The sequence below is a fragment of the Peromyscus maniculatus genome, chromosome 2 (assembly GCF_049852395.1).
Source record: "Peromyscus maniculatus bairdii isolate BWxNUB_F1_BW_parent chromosome 2, HU_Pman_BW_mat_3.1, whole genome shotgun sequence".
Classification (NCBI taxonomy): domain Eukaryota; kingdom Metazoa; phylum Chordata; class Mammalia; order Rodentia; family Cricetidae; genus Peromyscus; species Peromyscus maniculatus.
The window spans coordinates 119,505,669-119,525,025 of record NC_134853.1 but is presented as its reverse complement, the minus strand read 5'-3'; the positions used below and the strand labels follow the sequence as shown (position 1 = coordinate 119,525,025).

General features: G+C 40.5%; 2 protein-coding genes across 5 annotated transcripts in view; one reads left to right on the top strand and one right to left on the bottom strand.

The window, feature by feature from the left end:
- Dock7 (dedicator of cytokinesis 7) overlaps positions 1 to 4,266 on the top strand; it is a 200,443-nt gene extending 196,177 nt beyond the window's left edge. For all 4 annotated transcript variants that reach the window (XM_076564551.1, XM_076564550.1, XM_076564549.1 and 1 more), the window contains 2 exons: positions 1,067 to 1,234; positions 3,818 to 4,266. In XM_076564551.1, coding sequence (XP_076420666.1) covers positions 1,067 to 1,234; positions 3,818 to 3,860 — 211 coding nt within the window. In that variant the 3' untranslated portion in view covers positions 3,861 to 4,266. The remainder of the gene's footprint in view (positions 1 to 1,066; positions 1,235 to 3,817) is intronic.
- Positions 4,267 to 5,824: 1,558 nt separating this feature from the next.
- Positions 5,825 to 18,118, bottom strand: Usp1 (ubiquitin specific peptidase 1). Its single transcript, XM_076564553.1, has 9 exons — positions 17,975 to 18,118; positions 15,192 to 15,430; positions 13,673 to 13,793; positions 13,060 to 13,164; positions 12,175 to 12,335; positions 10,409 to 11,097; positions 9,607 to 9,777; positions 8,567 to 8,768; positions 5,825 to 7,313 (listed from the first exon to the last, which is right to left on the bottom strand). Exons 2-9 carry the CDS (start codon positions 15,359 to 15,361, stop codon positions 6,581 to 6,583), a joined length of 2,352 nt encoding a protein of 783 aa, XP_076420668.1. The 5' UTR covers positions 15,362 to 15,430; positions 17,975 to 18,118; the 3' UTR covers positions 5,825 to 6,580.
- Between the last annotated feature and the right edge of the window lie 1,239 nt (positions 18,119 to 19,357).

Sequence of the window (19,357 nt, the reverse complement as noted above, 5' to 3'; positions counted from 1 at the left end):
TAGAGGCCCGAAGACAAACTACAGGAGTCAGTTCTCTTTCCACCATGTGGGTTTCTGCGATCAGTTATCAAGCTTGATGGCCTCTTCTTTATAGTATAAGCATTTAAAGCTATGCATTTCTCTAAGCATCATCTGAGTTGCATTCACAAGCAAGGAGATATTGATACACATATATAGATACGGCTTTGTTGTGTTGAGACAGCCCATGTAAGCCTTGAACTTGCTGTTCTGCTTCAGCTCCTCAGCTGCTAGAACTATAGGTGTGTGCCACCACTCTAGCCTGTTAAAATGTCTTTTCTTTATCTGTTGAGATCCAGATATTTTTTCTTAACTATTTGAATAAATTGGATAATAATCAAGATCTGTTTATTAAACCAAACCTTTTATATCAATATGGGAGTTTGCGGAAGAGTGCCAATGCCATTGGTACACAGATGAGTGACCAGAATTTCTAAAGAGTTTCTGGGGGGGAGGGGGGGATTGGGGGGGAATCACTTCAGTTGGCACAGACAACTCAGGAGCAACTCAGTGGTAAAGCCCTTGCCTGAACTTTGATCCCCCAACACCAGTCAGATCTGGTGGCACACATTTCCCCTACTCAGAAGCTGAGACAGAAGAATCACAAGTTCTAGACTAGCCTGGGCTACAAATTAATGAAATATGTATTTAATGAGTACAGGAAGTGTTTATCACAGCCAGGAAGCAGAGAGAGAGCAACTGGCCAGGGACACAGTATACCTTCAGAGGCACACCACTACTGGACCTACTTCTCCATCCAGGCCACCCTCCTAATAACCCACTGATAAAGTCAGCTCCCTCATGATCCAGTCCTCTCATGATCCAGTCCTCTCAGTATCATAAGCTGGGGACAAAGCCTTCAACACATCAAGTCTGTGGGGCCATAATATACTCAAACCATACCACCACCACAAACCTAAAACAAGACTCATTTGCCATCAGCTGAAGTATGAAATGTCCTCATCACGGTAAATGTGTGTGTGTCTGTGGTTAAGACTACACATTTCCAGGAGGGGAATGTCTAAACATGTATTTTCTCACCCCCTAGGTGTGAAGATGCCTTAAGAAAAAATAAGAGCTTAATTGGGCCAGATCAAAAGGAGTATCAGAGAGAACTGGAGAGAAACTATCACCGCCTTAAAGAGGCTCTGCAGCCTCTGATAAACAGAAAAATCCCTCAGCTGTACAAGGCGGCGCTGCCCGTCACCTGCCACAGGTATGCTCCGCTTCCTCCTCAGAGCTCTTTAGGAAGAGAAAAACTGATGGATTTGAAGTTGCACAGCCTTTTACTCTACATTTCAAATGCTGTGTCCCCAGAAACCTAACAAATCAACTAGTACATGAGCCCTTGCACTTGTCCCCGATCTGAATGTCAGCTTTCCCTGTGGAAGCCATGCTGACTGCAACAGTACTAAGTCTGCCTTCATACACCCACCCAAAGTCCTGTCCCAGCTTCTGGCACTTCTGTCAGAGAATTCACTAGTGTTTCATGAGCAAGGCCTTCATTTTCCTCAGCCAGAGCCATCAATATTCTACATAACCTTGCCACAGATTAAAGCAGGTGACCCGACTACCCAAGAGGCATCAGTACTTTTCTCTTTTTGGTAAGTCAGAAGGAAGGACTTGGAATTTTCTACAACTGAATCCTGGTTTCATGTGAGCAGTACTTGCCTCATGTTTAGTACAGGTACCCTGGGCGGGGAGGGGGGTATGGTGAAGATGCCATTGCAGATGAAGAGCCTGTGGCGATGCCTGGCATTCATCCCGTAGCACTTGCTCTGGAAACTGGACAAAAACTGCTAAAAGTAAACTGCCCTTTTTTCACATTTTTATATTGAATTTCTCTCTACCTGTTGGATTACTGTGGCACTGTTTTATCACCCTTTTCTTTGAAAAGGTATACTAATAAACCAATTAAGTTGTTTGATAACCATTGAGAAGCCACTGAATGAAACAAATTTACATATTCATTCAGAAAAACACTCACTGTATATTGCTGTCATCCCAGTATTAGAGAAGCTGAAGCAGGGTTGTGAGATTGAGGAGAGTCTGGGCCTCTTAGATAAATACTCTCTTAAAAAAGGAAAAAGGAAATCAGTGAAGGGCCTGCTTTATGTCACATCCTCCATCTGTGACATCTGCATCTGCCCCATGGACTACAGGAACTGAGGAAGTGCAAAGAACATTTTTCATTTGTGCCAAAGTGTATACTTTTCTTATCCTACACCTATGGGAAAGGTTCCTCTCAGAATTCCCAGTGGGAAAATAAGCACCTCCATTTTCAGTTTTCTCATCAGTCTTTTTGAAATCTCTAGCTACCTGCACTCATCATCATCAATCCCAGCAGGTCAGAGGCCCCAGGGGATGTGAAAGTGCAAGGAATCCAGTAATGAAGCAGTTGGCAAATTCTAATTCAGTTTCTTTCTCACTCTCCGGTCCTTCCTGTGCTAAGACTGTTAGAGCTGGAGGGCATGTCCCTAAACACAACATAGTTTCAGCTTCCTGTCATCTCCTTAGTCTAATCCTCTGGACTTAATATCAGCATGCAATTTTTGGTTCTCTGAGGAATTTGTAGTTTTTGTTGTTTGGTTTGGTGGTTTTGTTTGGAAGGTGGCAGTTTTTCTGGAGTGTTGCTATTTAAACCAGGTTGACCTTTGACCATTTCCCTGCATCTGACTCCCAGGAATACATTACCAAGCTCAGATCTAGGAAACCCTTTTCTTTTTTAAAAACCAAAATGTACTTTTTGAAACAGGATATCCTGTAACTCAGGTTGGCCTTGAATTCAATATGTAGGGGAGAATGACCTTGAATTTCTGATCCTCTTGCCTCCCTCCAAAGTACTTCAATTACAAAGATACCAGACCCAGATTATGTGGTGCTAGACTAGCCAGGGCTTGGGGCGTGTAGGCAAGCACTCTACAACTAAGTTACATCCCCAGTACCCCCAAGACTTTAAAAATGTGTGTGTGTGACTGCATGAACCTGTGCACCATGTGCAGGCAGATACCCTTGGAGGCTAGAGGGCATCTGATCTGGAACTGGAGTTACAGAAGGTTGTGTGAGCCACCTGTGGGTACTGGGAACCTAACCTGGCTCCCTCTACAAGAGCAGAAAGCATTAACCACTAAGCCATCTTTCCAGCTTAACAACCTCTTTTCTTGATGAATAGTATCCAGCTTTTAAAACTCTCCCCTGGAACTAAAAAAGCAATCTTTGAACTGCAAAGCTAAATGTCATTTTCTTGGTAACTGCTTTCACCTTTCCTAAACTCCCACGGTGCCTACTTAACTAACATGAGGAAGGATGAGCAAAAGAAACCAATTCATGAAGAAGGAAAATCTAGAGAGACATTTCATGAATAAACTCAAGTCTTTAGAACTCAGGAGATAAAAAATGTCTTAGGATTTTAATTTTGCTGAAAATATAAAACCTGGAATGTTGTTTTGATTGTCAAATGTGATCTGAGACCTTGACTTTGGTAGATTGTCAAATGTGATCTGAGACCTCTCCTATTGGTAGAAGGGACTTTCCCAGAGACTGGGTGAGATGTGCTCTTGTAAATGCTTGACTGTAGAAGCAGGCTGGAGAATTTAGGCCTTCTATTAAGCTAGGCTGCTATCACATACCTCTAATCTGTAGAGAAATCTAAACCAGAATATGATAGAGAATATAAGATGAGCATCTAACATTGAGGTATCTCTGGCAGGAAAAACAGAACAAAAACCCTTTAAAGGTTTATGAAAAAAATTGTGGTGCCTTCTAAAAATTGTTAATGATATTCTCTTCTTTTCCTCAGAGACTCCTTCAGCCGCATGAGCCTTCGAAAAATGGAACTCTAAAATATACACTTGTTCTATCCATTTGAAAAGAGCCATGTATTCCACATGGATGTGAGGTCTTCTGTTGAGACATAGGACTTGGATGTCATCTGGAAGCAATAGCACTGATTTGCTCACTGAAGAATGCTACCAGGTGCAGGCTGTTACATGTGAGCTCATGGCTGTGGTTTCTAACCTTCCGGTAACATGCTATCATCTTAAAAAAAAAAAAAAAAAAGTTAATGATTCAAAGGTACAGTACACATTTACAATTATTTATACCATAGCTAATGTTAAATTTATTTACTTTAAGTTCTTATTTTTTAATTTATATTACCATTTATAGATTCATTCATTTTGGAACCATTTTAAATGTAGTAATGCTTATTTTAAAGGTACTATTAAATATGTGAATGTTTACACTAATTTTAATGAGTGGGATTTTAGTTTTTTTTTTTCCTCTATTAAAATGGGGAAATAATTGTTCAAAAACTGGTTCTAAACTGGGGAAATAATTGTTCAAAAACTGGTTCTAAACTGGCATCAAAACTGCCCCAAATTAGTTAATGGTAACAGATACTACCCCACAAAAAGACCTGTTAAGAATTACCAGAAAGTATTTGATACAGCATTCCCATAAAATCAGGCTGTAGTGGCACACGCCTTTAATCTGAGCATTCAGGAGGCAGAGATAGTCCAGATTTCTGTGAGTTCCAGGCCAGCCTGGTCTACAGAGTGCATTCCAGGACAGCCAAGGCTACACAGAGAAACTGTTGCAAAAAACACAAGAACCAAAATGATTTCTATAAATGATTACATACCAAAATATCTAATACTGGTGACATGGTAATGATAGCAGCTTGATCTTTATGGGTCATTTTACTAGTATCAACTTCATGAATCAGCAATTTAAATTTATTTCTGTGCTTCAAATTCATGTATCAAATGTTTGACTGAACCATTAACTAGAAAGCTGCTCTAAGGCTATTTGATATCAGTGAAGTTAACACAGAGCTAGCGCTTCATTGGTTTTACTCTACCAATTAAGTGAGAAGTCACTTGGTTTTACAAAATGCATAAATTAGTTGCTATCACCAAAGTAATTATAATTTCAGTATGAAAAAGGTACACAGAGAAAATTAACACTTTACACACTTGGCACAACTACCCCAGTGAATATTCACATTTTCTGAATGTTTCAAACATAATACCCAACTACTGAGCGCTGGTGAGTCACTTGAAATGACATCCTTTCCCCTCTTTGGTGAGCTGTGGGATGGTAAAGGAGGTAACCAGTAGGGAGAAGACACTAAGTAAACCTGTCACTCCTCACTTAGTTACTTTAACTGTTTCACATCTCAGTGGGAGTATGAAGGGCTTTAATTTTTATGTAATTATGATTTAGTTATGAAATACCAGTTATTTTCTCATGAGTTAGAATGGAGACATCTTACTCATTTTGTTCTATTTCCTGACAATGTTTTCTAAAAACACCTTTCTTGCCTCATCTCTAATTGATAGCACAGTTGGTTATTTGAAGATTTACCAGTGATTCTAAACTAAAGGGAAGGAGACTCAGGATTTAATTTCCATCACACCATCTGTGGGAGAATGTTAATTGAATAAGCAGTCTTTCCTGTCAGAATGAGATGTTATTCCAAAAGCATTTATATACTTACTCATTTCTAAGATAGGCTTAAACGCCAATAGTGTCCCTTGTAGTCCTAAACCAAGTGACTTAGAATGACTTAAAACTCAGTCAAGCGTCTATGTATGTTGAACACATTATCTTAAATCTAAGACAACTTGGAAGAACTAGTTTGTCCTCTGAAAATATTTTTTACCTCTGCTTTCCACTGCCAGAAATTGAGTACTGAAGGTAATTATGCATGATTATTCTCTTATATGCACACATTTGCCTTTAAGAGAACTCTGATAAAAAGTTATGCATTTAAAAAAAAAAAATCACACATGTGTATACATGGTTGTTAAACAGTTTAAATTTTATTGACCTCCCAGTTTTTAAAAAAAAAAAAATTAAAGGTCACACCTCTAGGTCGATGTACTATATACAGATCGTGCAGAATGAGTATGAAGAGATACAAATGAGTCATGCCCAAAAGATTGACTAGAGTACAGAGTCATCTTCATAAATACATATAAAATCCTTATGAAGACAGAAGGGACTGCCAGGTTTTCTGAGACACTTTCCAAAGTTATTCAAGGCACAAAATATACACCACTGTGAATATACACACTCTAGGCTTTGTGCCTCTGATACAGCCCAAAGATTTGGCTCCATGACTATTATAAAACTAAATATACTGAATGAGATTCTGTTTCTCAGGTGAAAAAGCCAGACCTATAAACATCAAGTAGATAATTACTCCAAAATATGGAGAATACAAATACAAGCACTTTATTTTAAAAAGCAAACACAAAAGATCGTGTAAATCCAAAAGTGTTAACTGCTTCCAAGCTTCCATTTTGGATCATTTAGTACCTATACAAGTTTGTTCCCAGGAGCTTATTATGCATCACTCGTCTCTACTAAGGAAAATGATTCTAAAAATTAACATGGTTTTCAGTATTTAAAATCTCACTATTTATATAAAAGTCTAGAGAGACCAATAATATCCGATAGCTTCAAAAGATAAACTAAGATAAGACTCTTAGGTGTAATCAACTTTACCAATGTTTGTCCAGGTCTGTTTAATATATACACAAGGAAAATATACTCACTATAATTTCTTATAAAATAGCAAGTAGGGAGTAGATGTAGGAGATGTAGAAGGGGAAAGAGAATTCAAAAAGTCCTTCTCTTCTGTAACTTTTACTTCAGAGTCATCAAAGAGCAACCACTTCCCCTCATACTCCTTTAAGCTTTGCACTACATAGGAAATTTTGTTCTCAAATCCATTCATGTTAATGCCTGTTTGGTCACTGGATTCCTTGTTCCTGTCGGATTCGTGGGTCCCATTTGTATCATTAGTTTCAGAATTTCTATTTTCAGCCAACGCTGTCCCGGCAACCTTATCAGGATTAGACGCTTTGTTGTACAGTTCATAATCTGCTTTGCTCTTTTGTCCTCCAAGAAGTCCAACAGCTTCTACATTTTTTTTGTTCAAAACTTTACTTGGCTGGGCATTTCCACCAACTCTAGTTGACACTTCATCACCGTAATTTTCAGCCATCCCCCTTGCTTCCTCCTCATTCAGTGGCTCTAGCTTACCTAGTTCACACATCTGGTCAACCACAAAATTCCCTTTATCTAGTTCTAGACTGTTAAGGTCAGTGACTTTCACAGAAGCAGTATAGTGCCCACTACTAATAGTAATGCCACTGTGCATCACAACAGCAAATAATCCATAGCTGTCATTAGTCGGCTTTGTACTCCATTCTTCTAGTGACAGTTTAAGAGGTGTCAATAAAGGAGTGTTGATCTTGGAAAGTCCACCACCATAACAATCAAACCTTTGGAAGGAAAAAAAAGCTTCCTGTAATTATGTTTTAAATGTGAAATTTTTACATACAATGTGAATCCAAGTATTAAGTCCTTAATGTTTAGTTATGAGCAAAGACAGAATAAGACCTCAATTTTGAAAAAAAATCATACACAAAAATATTAAAATAGAGCCTACGATGATAATAATAGTATACACCTTTAATCCTGGCACTTAGGAAGCAGAGGCAGGTGGATCAAGTACATGGCCAACCTGGTCTACATAGCAAATTCCAGGCCAGCCAGGGATACACAGTGGGGAGCCTCTTTAAAAAAAGCAAAAAAGTTTAAATAACTGATATTTGGATGTTTCTGTGGAAAGTATATTTTCTTCATTCTTTTATTAGATTTATAACACTAGAAAATAAGAATTCTTAAAAGACCAAACTTTTAAAACCAAAGTCTTCTATATTCTGTTTTTGCTTCATGTAATATATATTAAAACGACTAAAAAAGACCCTACATCTCTTTGATGACATTTGAGGACTGCTAGGATGCTCTCATGGTAATTTCAAACAAGTCAATAAATAAATGTGGAAACCATGAACTGTCCAATAGCATTTCAGAAAAGACAGATTATCCAAAAACATCCATTTTTTATATCTATTTTTAATAGCTTTTGTACCAATTCTCAACTATAAAATTTCCCAAAGTTTTCAGAGATGAGTTGGATTTCCTAACTTTCCTTAAAACTAAGAAGAATTTTGCTTCATTATCCTCCCAAAAAAAGTGTGAGTCTGGTGGCTTACATCTCTAATCCTTCAGCATCTGAGGCAAGAGGACAGCTGCATGTAGAGGCCACCATAGCTATAACAGTGAATGAAACCCTGTCTCAGAGAAGGGGATGGAAGGGAAATTTAAAAAAAAAAAAAAAAAAAAAAAAAAAAAGGAACATTAAAGCTTTCTCCCCTTCAGGCAGTTCCACTGAGGCGAAACACTATTACTAGCACCTACATGACTTTAAAAGGATAGATCTGAGAATTGTGCTGTTTTTTTGTGGGGTTTGGTTCTTTGTTTTCTTTTTAGTTCTAGAGATCAAATCCGGGACCTCATGTTTGCTAGACAAGCACACTACCTGAGCTGTGTGACCAGCCCCCCAAAGCATATTTATGTATTTATACCCAAACAACCCACCTACTAAGAGCAGAGTGGTTCTTACAATGACTTCACTTCACACAGCACTGAAACAAAGCTACTATTTCCCTCATTTATTCACAATACTCACTCCAAGCCACTAGCAGCAAAGCACTTCAGATGGATAGTGATAACTTCAGGCATTTTATCAAATAAGAGACTTCGCTCTGCTTCTGTATAATGATGGCAATTTTCACAAAAATATTTATCTTCCCCTACAATTCTCTCCACTGAAGCAAACTGTGAAATTGCCCATCTCAAGGTCTTCATTTCTGTTTTTGGCTCTGGAGAAACTATAAAACAGAATTGTTCACTCATAATATCTTTCAGACAGTCAAAAATTAACAAAGTTCCATGTGTAATATTATTCAGTTTCAAATAACCCATCCCCAACATCTAAAGAGATTTCTTTTACTTTCAGTTATCCTAAAGTACACATACATGTCTTCTAAAGATCATTAGCCAAGAAGGAAAAAGGAAAAAATGTTAGGGACAGCAAAAGCCAAGTCAACCCAGTCCTTGCTCAGTCTAAGTCAACTGCCAGTATTCTCCAGGTAAGTAAAGCCAGTCTCATGATTCCTCAGGACATTCCACACTTTTCATGGTTTACACTGAACACAACAGTGGCTCAAGTATTAATTTTAAAATTATCACCGGGCGGTGGTGGCGCACGCCTTTAATCCCAGCACTCGGGAGGCAGTCAGGGGGATCTCTGTGAGTTCGAGGCCAGCCTGGTCTACAAAACGAGTTCCAGGAAAGGCGCAAAGCTACACAGAGAAACCCTGTCTTGAAAAACCAAAAAAAAAAAAAAAAAAAAGCCCAGTTGCCAAAATATTAAGAACTCAAATGTTAAATTATTTCATTTTTGCATTCCAACATTTTACATTAAAATGCTATAGTTTCATAAATGGAATTAACAAGTGGTGCAATAGAAAAAAGGAAAGCTATATATTATGTACCAAGACACTATACTATGTATTATATACCAAGACACTATACTATATATTATATTCCAAGCACTACTATATATTATATACCAAGACACTATATAAATATTATATACCAAGGATACTACATTATGCTGGAGAACACTAACTAGCCCATGGTCCACACCAGCTCCCACTTGCTTACTTTCAGAGCTCTCCTCAACTTTAGACAGCTCATCTTCTTGTACCGGGACACTAATATCCTGAAAATCTTCTCTTCTTTCTGTTAAGCTTTCACATTCCAAACAGCGAGTCCTTAATACTAGCTGACCTTGAAATAATTTCTCTACGAGTTCAAAACCAACTTGTTCTGCACCTAAAATAAAAACAGGAAAATTGAGTGTACACAGATTTGTTTTTCAGTATAGTCCAAGTCAACAATTTCTCACTGAAATAAAATATATCATGAATGAACACAAGACCCATTTTCACATCTAATTAAGCAGTGCCTTATTCATGAAATGTAGTCACTACCAAAAAATTTTTACATAGAAATTACTATCTTCAACTTGCTTCCCAAAGACATGTCCTTATAGAACTGCCCCAAAGAAAGAAAACAACTTTGGTACAATCATCAACCACATTAACTACAGATTTTTTCCTAAGATGCATACATGTATAAACAAAATCTCTACTAAGATTCACTGAATGTGTCCCTTATGAGCTTATGTCGTACTGTGTACATAAAACGGGGAGGAAGGACAGAAATACCACAGCTTTTCCATTAAAAAATATACTGAACTTCCCTAGTTTAGAAACCAACAAGCAAAATAATCTTAATGTTAATAACAAGAGCATTCCATAATACATGTTCACACACTCCATCACGCTTTAAACACTGCAGCTGACATCTAATGATAAATTACCTTCTCAAAACAAGATCTCAAATATTGTGTCTTTCTATAGCTATCAATATCCCAACTTGTCCATCTAATAACTACACTGACCTTTGTTTATGGGCTTAACTTCACTAACGTGCACAGGTTTAACACTGCTTCCTGGAGATTCGAGAATACCACCATTGGCTGTGTTCTCACTTTCGTTCTTCCCTAAGTCCTCTTCCAGGTCATACTCGTTCTCTTTAGGTTGTCCTTTGGATCGCTGGTTTGTTGTTATTTTCCCCAGACTACAGAACTTAGAAAGAATGCTGGGCTGCTTAGTTGTAGACTTTAGCCAATTGATTTTTACTTTTGATTTCTTTTGAGAGGGTCTTGCACTCTCATTTTCAGAAACACACTTGGGGATGGTTTTAGAAATCTCAACTGTGTCACCTGTAGCTTTTCTCTTTGATCTAGTTTGTCTCTGGTTCTCTTCCAATGACTGGGGTTCCTTGGACAATTTAACTTTTTTCTTCAGGTTACCAGACTCACTGTCACTTTTTCTTTTCCAGTTTCCTTTTGGGAGTTTTTCTTTAAAGTCCTCCAAATTCCTCATACTGTCCATCTCCGTGTTGTTGACTCCACTCATCTCCTCTTTCTGATGAGATTTTTCTTCTACCTTAGTAGATAATTCAGCCAAGTTTTTCACTTCTTCTTTTTTTAGGAGTTGACATGTTTCTTGAATGTTTCCCAGAATACACTGTAGCACTTCCTGTGCATCATGCTGTAGATATCCTTCATACATAGGGTTGAGTTCCCTATGAATAGAAGTATTCATTTTTAGCTAATTCCACTTTTGTATAGTAACATAAAATTTTTCTATTTTAAATATTAAGTATTCTAATTTGAAACCTCTTACCTAAATTTAGTTAAAAGTAAAAAACAATTTTACTGTATTTTTTACTTTCAATACCGTGACCCTCTTCTAAATATTATGTTTTTTTTTACCATATACCAGGTTTTATTAAAAATGCTGTTTGTGTCCCTCACAGTAACTGCTATTACTAGTTACTACTGACAGATGCCATGAGGTTAAAAAACTTGCCTAATAGTCATAAAAGATGCAAACTGAGGGTCCAGAATCAGCTCTTGGCCACCTTTTTATAATGCCTCTTAACAAAGGTAAATAAATGTCCTGTGCGTATATCTATTCAAAAACTAAAAGACTTTTTTTGTAAGTTCTCATTATGAATTTTTTTCAATGTTACTATACATATATGTATGTGTGTGTTTGGAACTTGGAGTTTTTACACATTGACACGTTCTGTATACAGGCCTGCAATTTCTAATCTGAAATCCTTGGGACCACATGTGTTCAAGAATTCTGGTATTTTCACTTTCAAATGGCAATATGGGTCTACAGGTCAATGATAGAGTATGTGCTCTAGCATGTACAAGGCCTGGGTTCAATCCTCAGTACCACAAAAATGAGTAATCTAGTGATATCTGGGCTTTACTACCAGAGACTGATTTGGTGTGGAGTCCATATACCTGTATTTTTTTTTTAAGGAGTGTAATATAACACAAAAATAAAAGTATGAATCATCAACATATGGGGCAGTACCCGTTAATCACACATCAGTCTTGACAGAAAATTTACTAATTCATATCAGGAAGAACTATGAGTAAAGAATATAAATAGGCTAATATAAATTTGATCTAATTTAGTATCATTTATATTTAAAAATTAATTTTCAAAACCTCTGGGATATAAAAGGCCGTGAGCCTTGAGCTTCACTTTTCTTGCCATTTATTCCTATTTATTCCTATATCACTCTCATCTAAAGACAGAAACATACATAAAGAACTGTAAAGTTGGGTTAGAGAGGCTATACCTGAGTGTGTTAAGCAGTCGCCTTGGCTGTGTAGCAAGTTCATCTGTATATTTCTCCGGATTTAAGAGAAAACTAGCCTGAAGCTGTTCAACTGAAATTATTAAGGACTGTAAACTGCATATAAGCTCATAACTTGCCAAAGGATCTTCTTTGCAGCTTCCCTATCAAGGAAAAAAAAAATTAAATAAGTACCTCTTTACTTCTTAGTCTCACTGAACAATGTAGCTCTTCTAATTTTAATTTCAGTACAACAAAAATTCTATTAAGCATACAGGTCAACTTTTTTCTTCATTTCAGAGTTTTTTCCCAGTTGCTTTCTAAATGGAAAGTAATTTTCTAATCAGTTTTCTTTTAATATATTTCTTTGCAATTGAGGCTAGGGGATTGGTCAGTGGTAGAACTTCCCTGATCTAGTAACCAATGCATAAAAATGAAACAGAAAAAAAAAAACTATACAAGACTGAATAATCTGGTAAACTCTTTTATCAGAATGAAAAATACTGACAATATACAATACTGAAAAGCTTAATTCTTGTTTATAAATCAACAGAAATCATCTGCCACCACTGTCCTGAGCTCTCAAGAATCTATTACCTTTTATTTAACATTAATATTAATCTATTAACCTTGTATTTATTTAACAAATAAATTTAACTCCTCCCATTAGTTTCTTGTTTGTGTGAGTTGTTTTTGTTATTGACAGGGTCTCACTGTGTAGCCCTGTCTGGCCAAGAAATCATGTTAGAGACAAAACCAGACTTGGCCTCAGCCTCAGAGATCCACCTGTGTTTGCCTCTCAAGTGCTGGGACAAAAGGTGTGCACCACCTACATGACCTTCCCCTTAACTTATGTTGCTTTTTAAATTAATTTTTTTATCTTTTTACCTTATCTTTCTGATTAGAGTCATCCTTCAGAGCTTCTTTCTTCCTTGAAATAATATTAAATAAGTGCTTCACTCCAGACTTAAAGCCAGGACAAAAGTATAACACCTACAAAAAGGATAGCATCTAAGTACTGAGCAAACAATACACCTAGAATCACTAACGCCTTCTGTAGGGCAATTTTAATGTCTATCACCTAACACTTAGACATTAACACCCTTAATCAAAACTTATTTTCTCTACCCCATCAGTTCTAACCCACTCTTCCCTCAGTAGCTCTTAGCTCTGAACCTAGGTAGCTATATTAGTAAGATTAAGATTACAAGGACAAAAAAAGCAAACAGAAAATTTTAAGGGCATGCAAAATAACAGAAGTTTTTAAGTGGACACAGCACCAGGAATGAAGCAGAAAAAAAGAAAAAAAAATGTTGTGGTATCTTAATCTACCCAATTTTAATATCTCACCTTTATTTTTTTCTTAGCCCACAGGAAGTTTAGTAATGTGCAGTTTAGAGTATTATTATAGCCTGATTTGGTTTGAAAGGTAAACAAAGTATAGGCAAAGCCATTCAATAATCTAAAATTTTCAGAACCATTAAACATGACCTCATTTTACCTGAAGAATACTATTCAGATAGCAAGTGTTGCCAAGATTATTCAGTCCCACAAATGGTAACAGGTTTTCTCTCTTCTCACAGTTTATTGGTGAGGATTGTGCCGCAGGAACAACTTGGTCACTATTAATACACAGGGAAGAAAAGATATAAAGAAGTGGCATCTTAAAGTGAAAATGCTACTGCCCTAAATTTAGGTTTTTTACAATAGAGGTATGACATGAACAATCAGGTGACACTTTTAAGAGCAACCATTACAGATTCAAAATATATACCCATTAGAGATTTTAAAACATCACTATACTCCACAAACCTCACAATAATTCCCTTAAGAGAATGTTAATCCTACAAAAGTAAATGAACTGATATGGTGGTTTCTTTCACCTACTGTGACATTTTAATCAGTTTAATTCTGAATATAAACCTGGGTATGAGCTAATAATTAGCAACACTATTTAAGGAGATTATACTAAAGTCCTGTTCATAAAGGTTTAGAAGAAAGTCTATGAGGAGAATTACACTGCTTCTCCTCACTTAAATATAGGTCATCTCTTTTCCATCTTTGGGATTGAACCCAGGAGATCCTGAGCTATATACCTAACTCTAAACAATCACTGGGAAAACATGGGATAAAATCTCCTTTAGTTACCCAACAGAGTGCCCAGTTGTTGAATGATAGACTCCAGCTACAGCAATTTGGAATATTCACTTTTGCTCTTTATTTTTTAATAAAAAAAAAAAAAAAGAAGCCTATTGTAATGAATTCAAATAAAAACATCATGCAGCTAGACTAAGGGGGCCACTCAAACCCTGTCCAGTCCTATAGGATAGCCATTATGAAGCGATGGAGTTCTACTCAGAGCTTCATCCTTCTCCCGTCAATTACATTTTCTGTGCACTTACCCACCATACAAAATAATTAGCTTTATAGCCTCTATTATGACTGGACTCATTTGTACTTTATGTGCACTCCTTCTCTCCTTTTTTTTTAGTGACTAAAGAATTTATGTGCAATTAGAAAGCCATTTTTAAAGTCCAATTTCAATATAATTTGCAACTGTCCTGCTTCTGAGTAGTTTTGGAGTGTAACTGTCAAATCTTCTGAACCAAATCAAAGAGAACCCTGTTGTTACACAAAATGCTCTGCAAAATATCAAGCATAAACTGATAGTTTCAGTCGATAATTCCAAGTTAGTCTCAATCACTCCCAACACGATGTTAATGCTAATAAGTTCACATTGTGGATGTGATCCTATGAGGAACCACAAGGACACGTTAATTCTCATCTCATTAAATGCAAATTCATGAGTTTGTTTTTTTTGCTTTTTGGAGCTGAGGATAGAACCCAGGGCCTTGTGCTTGCTAGGCAAGTACTCTACCGTTGAGCTAAATCCCCAACCCGAGTATTTTCTTCTAACCTGTGTGAACTGTCAGGTCAGTACAGAAGTATCAACCCAAGTTCAATGTTCCTTCATTGATTCAGAATAAAGTACAGAAATAGATTTAAAATAAAATACATACATCTCAGATCCTCTATATTCAGAAGCTTTTTCTTCATTTTCTTGAGAATCGGTGAAATCTAAAGCTCTTTTAGTTTCCTTTTTCTGAAAAAACTTCAAAGAAAGTCTGTTCTTCTTCGATGGACTACCTCTTGAAAGCCCATTACTTTCACTAGGTATGACACCAGGCATTTTCTTTTAAAATTGCAAGGAGTTGACGAGAATTAACTTATAGAAGGCAGCTGTAATCACCAATTATATCTGTTAATCAAACACAAAAAAAAGACTTCATTAGTCCTCAGTTATCAGACTATAGTTATCAGGTATAGGTGACAAAATTAACAATTGTGAAAAATTTACCAAGTGGGTGGTACAAATCAGGACATCATATTGAAAAACCTAATGCCTGACAGTAGACACTTAAGGTTTATTGCTTAGTGGTTCTCAACCTTCCTAATGCTGTGACCCTTGAATACATACAATTCCTCATGCTGTGGTGACCTCCAACTGTAAAATTATTTTACTACTTCATAACTGTAATTTTGCTACTGCTAAGAATCCTAATGTAAATATCTGGTATGCAGGATCTCTGATATGCAACCCCTATGAAAAAAAGGGTCATTTGAACCCCCAGAGGTCGCACCCCCCAAGTTGAGAAGTGCTGGATTAAATGAAGCTACACTGTTTAACTTTCTTTAAGATATACTACTAAATTCTTATTACTTTAGAATGTACACATTCAGGACCACATTACAAAATACCCATTTAGGAAAATCATACATAGAGTACAATAAGGTCACAGAATTCAGTAAAAACCCAGGGCTGGTGAGATGGCCCAGGGAGTAAAAGGCACTTGCTGCTAAGCCCGACAACCTGAGCTTGATCCCGGGACTCAACTTCTGAAGGGTGCCCTCTGACCTTAAACACACACAACGATTAAAAATAAATAAACAAGTAAATAAATAAATAGATTTACACAAAAACCGTCTCTAATTATAAGAAGTTTTTTAAAAAAAAAAAAAAACAGGGATGAGCCGGGCAGTGGTGGCGCACGCCTTTAATGCCAGTACTGGAGAGGCAGAGCCAAGCAAATCTCTGAGCTCGAGGCCAGCCTGGTCTACAAATCGAGATCCAGGACAGGCACCAAAACTACACAGAGAAACCCTTAGTTGGGGGGGGGGGGGGGGAGATTGAGAACCAAAGTAGCAGTGGACACTACAATCTTTCTTTCTACGGCCATTTACAGTCAATAATGAATATATACAATACAGTCTCTGAAAAGGCGTCAAGTGTAATTCACTACAAAAGGCACATATCTGGCTTCAGTTACAAAAATCTGCAAGAAGCTACACACACAAAGCTGGAACAGTTGTTGGAAAACCTTGCTCCACTTCATGTGCACTAAAAATTACTATACTTTAGCCTTCCAATTCTGTTTTGAAGCAAGGTCACACTGTAGCCCTGGCTATCTTGGAATGTCTTATGTGGTAAACAAGGCTGGCCTGGGACTCAGAGAGTCACCTGCCTCGGCCTCTCTCTAACGCAGGTATGAAAGTTCTGTGAGTCACCACACCCAGCTCCAATTGTTTCTAAACTATGTGATTTTAAAATTGCACTGAACAAGAACCTTTCTACCCTGTTTAAAAGTAAAATTTCAAAACGGAAGAAAAAAAGAATGTGGTAATATTTGTGATACTTTACAGAAGTCTATTTTTCATTTGGGACATCTAGAAGAAAAATATTCTTTTATCCCAATATCCCTAAAATACGATCAAGTTTCAAATGTAGGTAGATACCTGAGTAGTAAATTGAGGTGCACCAAAAATTAAAAAAAAAAAAAAAAATCACTCAAATTCTACCCCGAAACATTTCACTCCAGTGTACACAGCACTGAAACCATTTTTTGGGAACCAACTAAGGAAGAACAGGATAGATGACAAATTTTCCCACCTTCCCCGCAACTTCAGTTTTGTCTCTCCTGGCCCCTTAATGTTCCTCATGAAACATGATGAATAGTAAGATGCCACCATTACTTAATAATAAAAACAGGACATTATTAATGTTGTGAATAATAAATCAGCCTTCCCTAAACTGTCAGAGATCCGCAAGCTTTAATGACTCGAGAAAGGTGTCTTCCTGGGAGCCAATGAGAGAAGGGAGAAGTGACCTGGCAGCTGAAATAGCGGCCATCACCTCGGCCAGCCATCCCCTCCCGCAAACAAGCGGCCGGCGCCGACGGTCACCCAGACCGTGACACTTTCCCCGGCGCCCAATCCTACGCTCTCGCCGTCCCTTCTAAGTAGGAACTTTCGGTCAAAAGCGTCTCTCCCGAACCGTACAAACCACGCTCCGTACAATGAACTCAACCTTCTCGACCAAATGACACCGGGAACCCCCAGCCCCTTGACTTTTCAGATCTGCGTGAAACGACAGGGTCCAACTTTTCCTTTCCGAGAAAAACGTGAAACAATAAAGACAAGCTCTTGGGCGCAGGGTTAAGACACGTGGCGCCGTACACACTTGTGGGGAAACTGCAAGTCAAGAAAATGCGCGGTAAAATTTCGCAAACGCCGACGCAGGACGCAGCGCTGGCAAACACCTCTCCTCCCGGGCGGCCGGGCGGCCGGCGCTCCGGTGGGCAGAGGCAGAGGGGCACAAGCTGCCGGGTGGCCGCCCGGGGGTCGCCGCGCCCGCCCTCCGCCCTCCGCCCTCCCGTCCCCCGCAGCGCAGCCCGGGCCGGAGGGGCCTCCCCACGGTCCGCACCTGCCCCGCAGCCGCGGGCCCCGAACCCCCGACCCTCCTTACCCGGTCATGGCCCTGAGCAAGTCCGCGGCGCCGCCGCCGCCGGCGAGACCAGCCGGGCAGAGGGCGGGCGCGACAGGTGAGCCCCGCCGCCGTCCCGGGAGAGGGGTCGCTGGTGGGTGCCTCCCGCGCGGGAGTGACCATTCGTCCGCCGAGCGGGAGCCGGGCCGCCGCTCGGTCCTGCCCGCCGCGGCCCCACTACATCCCCGGCGCAGCCCGGCCGCCAAGGCTACGGGCGCACGGCGGTGGCGGCGCTCCTGAGCCGCAGGGTCCCCCGCTCGGCCACCGAGGGGGAACTTGGCGCGTTTTCCTCAGTCTCAGGACCCCCGCGAGTGAACCCCCGCCCGCGCCAGCGTCGCGGCTGGAGGTGGCGTCCGCGGAAAGTGCCGGTTCTCCTCGCCGCGCTGCAGAGACGAGGCGCGAGGCGCGAGCCGCCGCGCGACCGCCCCTCGCCCCCGGCGCGCTCGGCTCCGGAACCAGCTGGAACGGTAGTTTCCCCCCCGCTCCCTCCCACCCCCGGGCCTAACGGGTTCCGCAGTTTAAACAGCGCAGGCAGCGGCGCGGGCAGCTCGCGCGGGTCCTCGCAGAGGCGCGCGCGGCGCGGGGGGCCGGGCTGGCGCGCAGGAGCCTCGCTCACGCCCTCTTTTTTTTTTTTTTTTAATTCTTTTTTAAACCTTCGCAGTCGCGAGTTGGAGGGGTGGGAGCGTACGGGTCGGCGGATGGGACAGGGAGGGGCTGGGAGTTCCAGCCCCTCTCCCTCAGGTGCTCAAACGCGCCAATCCAAGAGGCACGGTTTCCAAACCCTCGGCCCTGCGCCCCGGCGGGAAGAGCCAATCAGAAGTGCCCATACGAAAAGCCAATTCGGGGGGCCGGCAAGACACTCCGGCCAATGAGAAAGTAGAGGGAGCGCGCCCCGGCCGGTCCTGGTTGGGCGGGCGGCGCCCGGGGGCGCCTGCAGCCGCGCTCATTGGCGCTGCGGTGCGCGCTTTCGCGGCCGGCGGTTAGAGTTCCGCTTTGCGTTTTGTTAGCGCGGGGAGGCGGCGACCCCGGAGGGTGGGGCTCCCCGACCGAGGCCCGGGCGCAGACCCGCCTTCCCTCCCACCTCCCCTTTTTTTTGGAGCGTGCTTCCTGGCAGAGTTGCCCGAGAGACTCGGCAAATGGCTGACGGGCTCGCTCGCCGCTCGGCGCCTGCCGGGCGTCCAGTTTGCAGCGGGAGCGAGCCGCGGCCCGGCCCCAGGCCGTCGGATCACAACAAACACCGCCCTGGATCACAACAGACACCGCCCTAGACAGGCAGGGCTCCGCCGCACGCGGCTGGCGCGGCCGCGCCCCCGGGCTGGCTCTGCGGGCTCGTCCCTCGCGGCAGAAGCTTCGGCGGGTTCTGGC